This window comes from Montipora foliosa, chromosome 10 (genome assembly GCF_036669935.1).
Source record: "Montipora foliosa isolate CH-2021 chromosome 10, ASM3666993v2, whole genome shotgun sequence".
NCBI lineage: Eukaryota > Metazoa > Cnidaria > Anthozoa > Scleractinia > Acroporidae > Montipora > Montipora foliosa.
Window position 1 is genome coordinate 11,596,882 of NC_090878.1, and position 10,929 is coordinate 11,607,810.

General features: G+C 41.6%; 2 protein-coding genes across 4 annotated transcripts in view; one reads left to right on the plus strand and one right to left on the minus strand.

Annotated features, from left to right (window-relative positions):
* The window catches only part of LOC137974481 (uncharacterized), a 54,999-nt gene that overhangs the window by 32,634 nt on the left and 11,436 nt on the right, over nt 1-10,929 (minus strand). The gene's annotated exons all lie outside the window — the stretch shown is intronic.
* On the plus strand, nt 6,804-9,517 carry LOC137972523 (uncharacterized). The gene is made up of 2 exons (XM_068819275.1): nt 6,804-7,213; nt 7,822-9,517. The coding sequence occupies exons 1-2, from the start codon at nt 6,804-6,806 to the stop codon at nt 9,515-9,517; spliced, it is 2,106 nt and encodes a 701-aa protein (XP_068675376.1).

A 10,929-nucleotide genomic window follows, 5' to 3' on the forward strand; every position in this document is an offset into this window, starting at 1 on the left:
AAGTTCTAACAATCATGGGAGTAACGATCCCGCAACAAACATGAACAGCTTCCATTATGTTAATGTAAAATCTTTGGAAGTTGTATTGCCAAATGGCAACTAACTCTGTTTTTGAGCCTTTTATGGCCCAATGTTGTCTCTAGCATGACCTATCTTGGCCATTTACTTTTTTAAGAGTAATTTTTAAGAAAAATTACATTTCTCTTGAAATAAAATAACTTATATAAATGACGCATTAAATTGTTGCCTTTGTTGTCAATTTCACCATATTTAAAATGTTTTAATGCATACAATTCCCTCCCTCCTCATGAAAATCCCTTTGTCACTAATCTAGTAAACACTATACTGGGGGCCTGCTTCACCTCAGGGGAGGGGAAGACAAAGGAAAGACTGAGATAATTTAATACAATGAATAGAATATTGAACGTGGTATTCTGATTTCTTTTGTTCATTTAACATTTCAACATTGTGAGCGACACGTTGGGTGTGCAACGTAGACGCATGTACGCAAGTGCGTGCCTATGTTTTTTAAAGTTGACTAGCAAGTGCGAGAGAGTACGTACTTCAGAAAGTTATTAAAACGACTAAAATCAAGTGTACTTGTGATATCGTGAAGTTTGGCCTTAAAGCATTCGCGGCAAGTGGCACCTCTGACGGGTACACAAATGGAAGCGAAACTGGCACTGTTAGAGCTCACATGTGGCAAAACCGATGGAATTGTCGGCACTGACATTGTCAAGAGCGAGAAGCGAGAAGAAAGAAGTTGGAGAAGCCAAACTGGAAAAAGGAGAAAGCATAGACAAGGTAAAGGAATGGGGGCAAGAAATCGAGGAAAGAATTGATTTTTTCATAACAAAATTAAGGTTATCGAAACGCACACGAAGTCAGCCATCGTCAAACCTCGAGAATACAGAGAGAGAAAAGCAAGAGAATCTGCTGGCTCAAGAGCGCAAAGAGCAACTACAATTTGATAGGAAACTACTGGAGCAGAAAGAAGAACTTTCAATGCTAAAGGATTTAGCCTATACACACAAAAAGGAAACTCTTCCAATCCATGTGATACTGGGGGCGAATGACTACACAAAAACCAAGATGGCCTGCTATCAGCGTGCAAGAGCCATGGGAAGCCCATATCTGCTGAACACACCACGTTTGGGTGGACAATCACAGATCCTGAGGAAATAATTGTTATTTTTAAAGGAACAGGGTTGGCGCAGTGGTGAGAGCACATGTCTTCCAACAAAATGGCCTGGGATTGCTCCCTTGAGGTGACGTCATATGTGGTCTACGTTTCTTGGTTCTCTGCTCCATGAAGCAATCTCATTGAAACCCTTCAATTGATTAATTTGATTGGTCATGCTTTTTCTGCTTTTTATCCACAGTGTAACTTTCAGACTTCAATACACGTATTATTTTTGTTGTAATTATTATTGCTGTATTCTTATTTATATCCCAATGATGATGATGATGATTATTATTATCATTGTTATCTTTTTGTGGCATGAATTACCAGCATAGAAGTTCATTACATGTGCTCCTAGGGAATGTGTCAGAAGTGGGATCCTGGGATCCAGGTGTTCATGGTCCACTCATGTTGATGAAATTTTTAAAATTATATATATAAGTAGCCATTCTTTCTCATAGCAAATTACAATATTAATGTGCTTTGCAATTTTCCTGTATTAATTTTATAATTTCTTCACCTTTCCATATCCTCATCTTTCCACGTCTGTCCAGGCTTCTTGTCATCAATATGCATAAATGATATTGGTGTAAATTGGTGACAAATTCTTTCCTGGCACATACAGTACTATAAATTTATATCTGCACAACAAGGAAAAATTCATACATATAGACACTATATTCGAAATAAAATTTTGTTATCGATAATTTGAAGTATGACGTAATAGACTTGTCTTTTTGTTCCATTTTTGACAAGTTGGTAAACAAAAAAGAGAAAGCATGAAAGTAGTTGCCTTCTCATGTCACGCAGAACATAAAAAACTGTTGCTCAGGCAATGATCAACACATAATACCCCTGAACAGTGGGCCTTCTTCATGTACCTCTGCAGCAGAAAATGAAGAAACCATCACAACAATGAATGTGACAGACCCTTTTTCTGCCACCCTTTCGCATCTGAAGCAGGGCTAATTACTTTTTTCATTTAACTGTCCATTCCATGCATAAAACTCCAGTTTTGTTTGTTTAAAATCAAAGTCCTTTTGTCCAAAGCTGCCCTTTCATATCACACAGAAAATGAAGAAAAAATTAATGCACAAAACCCTCAATCAGTGAAGCTTCTACATCTGCAGCAAAACATGAAGACACCAACACTTGGCACAATGAACGTCAACGACCCTTGTTTAGCCACCTTTTCCACATGTTAGGCATTTTAAAATTTCAAATGACATTTTACTGCCCAATCAGTAAAACACAGTTAATGGAACATAACCGTACTAAAAGGGCTATTCATGTCGCAATAGTTATCATGTTCTTTGTAGTTAGTCGTTCACGGTCATAACATCAATGGTCTTGTTATAAATAAAACAAGGACATAAAGACTTTGTTCCTTGATCTCAGATTATAATGTACACCTGCATTGACCAAATCTGTTAAGGCCTCATTCATTACTGCTAAAGAGCACGTGTAATGCCTACCTGCTACATCATAGACCCTGTGCAACTGGCTTCTTTAACAGACAAAGTCCAGCTATAAAAGCCTCAGTTAGCCATCCAAAGTTCACTTGGCAGTTTGTCTTCTTTTGTAAACCAACTAGCTGTTTGCAATTTAACATTTTTCATCATGGTTCGTTCTCGTCCTGCTCTCAACCTCAGTCGTTCCACAGCAAAAAAGGCGGACCTCTTAAGATTATTGAGCTAAGTACTGCAGCTTTGTTAACAGGCTCTCAAACTACCCATAACAGGTTCAAAAGCTCAGCTTGCCGCCAGACTTGCAACCGCCTTGTTCGGCAATCCCTCCACGGCAGTCGCCCGTGGGCAAAAGCAATCGTCTAGGGTCAAGACGGCAACCACTAGAAGCCGTCGCTCGACTTCCAACACCGTTTGCACATGAGCAAACGGCGATAATCAGGTGCAAATGGCTCCAAAGACGTCAGCACACGTCCACGAACGAGACATTAAGGACAGCGCCCAGTCGGATGAAGACTCGTCCTCTTCTATCGGCAAGTTATTTGTCCATTCAATAAATAAAACTCCAGGTTTGGTTGCTTTAAGACAAACTCCATTTGTCCAACAAAAACGCCCTTTCATATTAGGCAGAACAAAAAAGAACTGTTGCTCTGGCAATGATCAATGTACTATACACCAGTAAGTGGACCTTCTACATTTGCAGTAGAAAAGAAATTAATGCTTAATTTTGCAGCTATGAATGTGACAGACCCCTTTTCTGCCACCCTTTCACATCTGACGCAAGAATGATCCATTCCATGCATAACTCCAATGTTGCTTGTTTAAAAACAAGCCCTTTCATATCAGTCAGACAGAAAATGAAGAAAACATTGCTAAGGCAACGATAAATGGACAAAACTCTCAATCAGTGAACCTGTACACCTGCTGCTGAATATGAAGTAACCAAAAGACCCTTGTCCATCCACCTTTCCACACGACTGTCAAGCTTCTTTAATATTAATAATAATTACATTAATTTTATTATTATAACTGTCCATTCAATAACTAAAACTCCAATTGTCCAAAAAAGCTTGCCTTTTGCATCAGGCAGAACAAAAACACACAACAACAAGAACAAGAACACTGTTTCTCAGGCAACGATCAGGGCACAATACTCTTGATCCCTTGATCACTGGGCCTTCTAGATACATCTGCAGTGGAACATGAATGCCACGGTCCCTTGTTCAACCACCTTTCCACATGTTGGGCATCTGATTTTTTTATTTCGTAGGTAAGAAACACTTTATTTATACCTGCTTGTCCCGCCAACTCAAGTAATAATAATCATTGTCCATAAGAGCTGATTTCCACAAGGAGAATGTGGTTACAAGAAATTGGGCTTGCATCTGATTACTTGCAGGTCAGTTCTGAAGATAAGTGTCCCTTCAGTCGTAAATTAAACTATATTTAAAAAGACTCACTAATAATTCATAAGCCCATTGACCAATCAAATGGTCAATACACCACGTGCAGTGACTTTATATGACTTTTAAACGTATGGTGTTTATTCGCCAAAAGCTGTTAAAACGTTAAGGTACTTAAAATTTTATGAATATTCCACTCTAAAGTTAGTACAAAATATATTGCCTTTTTGTGCTATTGAAGCACTTGATTCCAAGCGAGTATTGAATACATAAAAAGCCATTACGTCATTCATGGAATGTGTTGACGTTGCAACTTTCATTGGTAGGGAAATAACCACTGTACTAAAGATAGCAGTGGATAACGTAATTGTTGAAATTATGTGACTCATGTGACTACTTTGCTAGCCATTTACTTATGTAAAATAACCAATTAAATTTAATCGTGATTTTTAAGAAAGAAAGGTGTAAGTTGTTAATAGAAAAAGTTCCAGATTAATTAAGACCATTAGGTCATCAGAGATTTCACAACAGCTACGACTGATGGTGCAATCAGAGATTTCACAACGGCTATATGTGATGGTTCAATAAGTTCGTGTGTAGTCGTTGTCAGTTGTTGTGCTGCAGATTGATCAGGTGATTTTGCGTCTATAGTCATCAGTGAATCAACAAGGACTGCTTGCAGACAAGAATCGTGAAGGTAGATGTTCTGGTGTTTATTTTGGAAACGCTTGTGCGAAGAGAATTTCCCAAAGACTAGAGCGGAATGTCGCCGATAAAACGCTTTTTGAGTATCTTTACCGTGTAGTGGTGGAATACTTTGCCCTGTGAATTTTTGATTGATCGCAAGATATTTAATAAGTCATGCAAAGCTGAATTGTTGGGCAAAAAGAGAAACGTTGAGTCACAGAAGCAAAATTCTGGGGGGTAGGGGGGTGAGGGATAACAGAGAAAAGGTTCATGGTATCGCTGACAAGACTGTGTAAGCTTGTAGTTTCGTAGGGTTCTATGGCCTGGAAAATTGTCACTTGTCTTAGTACTTGTTATTACGACAACAGTAAGAAATAAATATACCTAGGAAGGTACTTTCACCACGGACATAATGGCCTGTGTTATAATTTTTTTCTGGCTACGGCCCTGTGTGGTGTCTACAGTAGTCAATGAATCATCAAGGACTGCCTTGGAATGTGCCCTATGTTGCGACTATAGTGCTAAGAAAACAGATGAATTTTCAAAGTGCGGTTATAAGATTTAAAGATCTTTTTGTTTTGTTTTGTCGGTGAGCAGACCCAAACTCCCACTCGGCCATATAGTCAGTAGGACTTATGATGTTTATTCGCCAAAAGCTGTTAAAACGTTAATGTACTTAACATTTTATGAATATTCCACTCTTTATTTCGTACAAAATATAATTATTGCCTTTTAGTGTTATTGAAGCGCTTGATTCGAAGCGAGTATTGAATACATAAAAAGCCATTACGTCATCCATGGAATGTGTTGACGTTGCAACTTTCATTGGTAGGGAAGTAACTACCATACTAAAGATGGCAGTGTATAAAGGAATTCTTGAATTATGTGACTCGTGTGACTACTTTGCTAGCCATTTACTTATGTTAAAAAACCAATTAAATGTAATCGTGACTTTTAAGAAAGAAAGCTGTAAGTTGTTACGAATGGAGGATGATGACACGAAGAAAATGCTACCCGTTCATATCATATTGGGAGCAAATGACTTTGCAAAAATACGCACTGGGGAGTGGTTGCGAGTAGGACGACGGGGAGACCCAGTTGCTGAATTCACCAGATTTGGATGGACAATTATGTCGCCTGGGGCTGATAGTGGCTTATCGCTGGCCCTGTTAGCTGTAAACTCTAATGCTGACTATAAGAAGTTGTGTGCTCTTGACGTATTAGGACTGGCGGACTCTGAAACCACAGATCAGAGTCCTGTTTATGACGACTTCAAGGAACAGTTAGTTCGTTCTCCAGAAAAATGGTACGAAACTGGGTTACCTTCGAAGGGAAACTGTCCTCCTTTACCAAACAACCGGGAAGGAAGTTTGCGCAGATTAAACGCTCTTGTTCTGAAGCTGAGAAAGACTGACCTGCCAGATGAACATAACGCTGTAATCAGAGAACAGCTAGAAGAAGGCGTAGTTGAGCGAGCACCTGTTGAAGTTACTGGAAGAGAGTTCTTCCTACACCATCGTGCTGTTGTGAGAGGAAATGCTGAGACGACAAAACTGCGAGTGGTGTACGACACGTCTGCACGTGCACCAGAGAAAGCCCCGTCGTTGAACGATTGCCTCCATGTTGGACCTCCATTACAAAACAAGGTGTGGAGTGTCGTTGTTGGAAACCGATTCCATCCTGTGGTATAACTTGACACTTCCATCAAATCGGACACGCTGGCGTAGCAACCACAGTGGCGAAGGTAAGGACAAAGTTTTGGATCATAAGAGCTCATGATTTGGCCAAGTCCGTAAAGTTCCGATGTGTGTGCTGCAGAGAAATTGAAGCAAGAACTGAAACACAACTTATGGCTTACCTGCCCAGAACTCGCCTGGAACCGTTCACGCCCCCATTTCATCATACAGCATGTGATTACTTTGGACCGTACAAAGTGAAGATAAGCCGAAAAACAACCACCAAGCATTATGGAGTAATCTTTACCTGCATGAACACGAGAGCTGTACACCTGGAGCTGGCAGTAGATTATTCTACCGTTGAATTTATGCAGACGCTGCGCTAATGATGAGTGATAACGGTTCTCAACTTGTGGGCGCAGAGCGCGAACTCAGAGAGATGATCCAGGGGTGGAATCACAAAGAGCTAAAAGAATTTAGCGCCGAGAAAGGAATGAGATGGCAGTTTACTACGCCTGGAGCACCACATCAAAATGGCTGCGCAGAAGCATTAGTTAAAGGCGCCAAGAAAGCCCTAAAGAAAGCAATTGGTGAACAAATCCTGATGCCATTTGAACTATACACCTGTTTATTGGAAGTCGCTAACCTGATGAATCAACGCCCCATTGGTAGAGTTCCTAACGACCTGGATGACGGCTCGTATCTGTGTCCAAATGAAATGCTCCTTGGACGAGCTACCTCAATGGTACCAAAGGACCGTTCAGAGAGACCAGGAACCCACAGCATAGAGTCGAATTCGTACAGAAGATAGTAGACACCTTTTGGAGACATTGGACCCGAGACGTGTTCCCGACGTTGGTCCCTAGAAAGAAGTGGAACGCTGAAAAGCGCACCGTGAGAGTGGATGACATAGTCATCATGGAAGATTCCAACTCTGTTCGTGGAAACTGGACCATCGGAAGAATCATTAATGTTTACCCAGGAAGGGATGGCAGAGTTCGAAATGTAAAAATCAAGACGTCAACCTCGGAGTATAAAAGACCTATCACAAAGATTGTGATCATATACCCCGCAGAAGGATACAAGGACTGATGTAGTTTAGGATGAGGACACTGCCCTCATCGGGGCGGAGAATGTTAACGTAGTTTTTGGACTATGCAAGGAATTCATAGTTAAGGAATTTGCGGTAGCCTCGTACACGCCCAACAGGAAACTTAAATAGTAGATAAACCTCAACTTTAATTAAGCAGTTTAGTTTTTACCCGATATCTGAATTGGAAATGTTTCATGTGATTTACTGCTTACTTGTTACACTGTTTTATGGTTATCCCGATCAAGGAAAATTAAGAAAACTCGCCATAGAAGTAAGTTTATGATCGCTGTTGTAATGTTATCAATAATTTCAGTTTTGTTAGTGTAGTAGGCGCAGAACTGTGGTGGGATGGACCTGCTTGGCTCTCAGAACCTGTCAAGTGGCCAGACGACATCATGCCGGGACCAAGCCCTGAAAGTATGGCAGAACGAAAGCTCCAGCGAGAAGTGTTCGCGGTTGGAGTTGAGACCCGTGATGATTTTGATTTGGTCCTATGGAAGTTCGAACTGCGTAAGGCCGTGAGGATTGGTGCTTGGGTCATGCGATTCCTGCATAATTCACAGTACTCTTCCAGCAAGACCAAGGGACCACTGACCACAGTTGAGGTTGAAAAATGTCAGATGTTCCTAGTCAAGAGAGCACAGCTAGAAGGGATCAGCCACGCCAAATTTGACCAAGACCAAGAACAACTGAACCTGCAGCCTAGTGAAGAGGGTGTATTGGAATGTCGTGGACGGATCCAGGGCGAGTACCCAATGTACCTGCCTGACTCAGCTCTATTAGCAGCGAAGATAGTGCAACGGGCTCACGTCACTACACTCCATGGGGGAGTTGGTCTAACCATGGCGAGAGTAAGAGAAAAGTTCTGGATACCCCGTCTTCGGAAATTGATGAAGAGAATTGTGAGAAATTGCAGCGGATGCAAATGCTTTCAAGCTGTAGCCTTTGCAAATCCGCCACCTGCATCTCTGCCAAGAGAAAGAACGGAAGGTAACACGCCCTTCAACGTGATAGGCGTGGACTTTGCCGGACCTGTGAAATACCGTGACAAGCGCAATGAAGAGCAAAAGGCCCATGTGGTGTTGTACTCCTGCAGCCTGACTCGCGGAGTGTTTTTGGAGTTACTGCCCAGTTTGGAGACTACACAGTTCATCAAGAGTCTGAAACGGTTAATTGACAGAAGAGGACGACCATCAAAGGTATATTCGGACAACGGTCAGACGTTTGTCGCGGCAGCCAAGTGGCTAAAGAAAGTACAGAAAGATGAAACGTTCCATTCGTTTCTAAGTGATCAGTCCATCATTTGGCAGTTCAATCTCAGCCGAGCACCCTGGTGGGGCGGGCAATTCGAGCGACTGATCGGGTTAATGAACTCAGCGTTCTACAAGACAGTTGGTCAAGGACAGCTCAGCTGGGAGGAGTTAGGCGAAGTTATCCTGGACGTCGAAGTGACCCTTAACAATCATCCGCTGTGCTACCAAGAGGAAGATGTGCAACTTCCTACATTGACGCCAAGCACGTTACTGTTCCTTAACACCAATATCCTACCAGAATTACCGCCACACCAGCTGGATGACAAAGACTTACGGAAACGTGCCAAGTTTTTGCTGAGAACGAAAGATGCATTGTGGCGTCGGTGGACAGCCGAATATTTGCGAGCCTTATGTGAGCGCCATCGTCTCAAACACGGTGACAAGAAGGGTACCCCTGCGGTCGTCATCCATTCTGCTGAGCGGAACCGGAACTGCTGGCCTCTTGGAATCGTCGAGCAGCTTATTACAGGAAGAGATTGTATAGTTCGTGGTGCAAGGTTGCGAGCAGGCCGATCACACCTAGAACGCCCTATCCAGCACCTCTTTCCCCTGGAACTGTCGTGTGACAAGGAGAATGTGCAGAGAGACACGACACCCCTCAACCCTACAGCTTCTGTGTTTAGACCTAGACGAGATGCAGCAGTTGCAGCCAGGCTTCGAATGCAAGAAGTAGCTGAGGAGGAGGAGTTGGACTAAACATTGCATAGAGAACCTTGAACCAAACTTTTGAACTGAGCGGGTCAAGATTGGACTTGGTATATCCTGAAATGGGTAGAAAAGTGTGTGTCCGCCATAGTGTTCAGAAAGAGAAGCATGACTTGCATGTGAAGAAGTGCATCGTGAAGGAAGGAGACGAGGTGTATGCTAGAAACTTCTGTGAAGGTCCAAATTGGATGCCTGGGGAACCAGAACATCTAATAGTATCGGCCAACATAAAAAAAATAAGAACAGACATTCACTTGAGACTCTAAATCATTAAGATACGACGAAATGTTGTTTTTTTAGAGTATGAAGAGGTCTGCTTTTCGTTTGAAGATAAGGAGTTCCATTTCCCTTGCAATATGTATATAAAGTTTCCAAATATAGGGATTTCAGTACTTCAGTATTATTTTCATTTTTAGAATGAAAGTTTCCTTGATCCCTGGCTTTTTATTTTGCTTTAAGCAACTGGTTCCTTTGATCTTGAAGCCAAAAACACAAACAGATCTAAGTCTTTGGGGGAAACAAGAGAATCTGATGGCATTAGCGATTTCTAAAGCTATCTGACAGGACAATTTTAGTGGCACCATACACAATCAGTCACTCCCGTTCTAACTTCACAAATACTAGTACTCGTCTTCAGGGTGCTAGACTGAAGATAAATGGATAGTTTACCTCAAAGCATCATACTTACATGTAACTTGACATGTTCTCTTATTTACCTTACAAATTTGTTTGAAAAACTGCCTCTCTTGTGTGTAAGGCATGGTTGCAAATTTCTCAGGACAAAAGTCTGATTATGCAAGGGATATCAAATTCTTAGAAGTAAAGGCCCAAAACGCATCAAAGGAGACTGTAGATAACTTTTTTTAGGCGGTTAAATGGAGGCCTTGTCCCCTTTACTCTATAGACTTATCTGGTGCAAAAACAGCCTGGTCAACATTCTGTGAAATAGTGCAAAATTGTACTGGAGTGACAGTTTTAAATATGGCTAAGGTTGTGGAGCTCAACTTGAGGAAAACAAAGCTAGTTGCCAGCCATCTACTTTTTATTACGGAAAGCATACCCTCTTTAGAAATTTTGAATGTCTGCAGATGTGAAAACTTGACAGATACGGGTATTAACGATGCCGCTTTTGATTCCTTACATTTTCTTGGAATAGCTCATTGTAAGGTCGGTGTTGATTCCATAATTTGTGCCATTCAAAAGCACGAGATTTTTGCAATGTGCGTGGAAGGAGTAACATTGAGCACAGATGACATCTCACATTTGATTGATCTGTTCCCCGACCTGACTGAGATTGGCGTTCCCGCTTCGTGTGGCTTGTCACAGGGAACTGTCTCCTCCGAAGCATTACAGCCATTTTGCTTTTAATGCCACTCATCACCTGTAAACACGGTCTTGTCCGT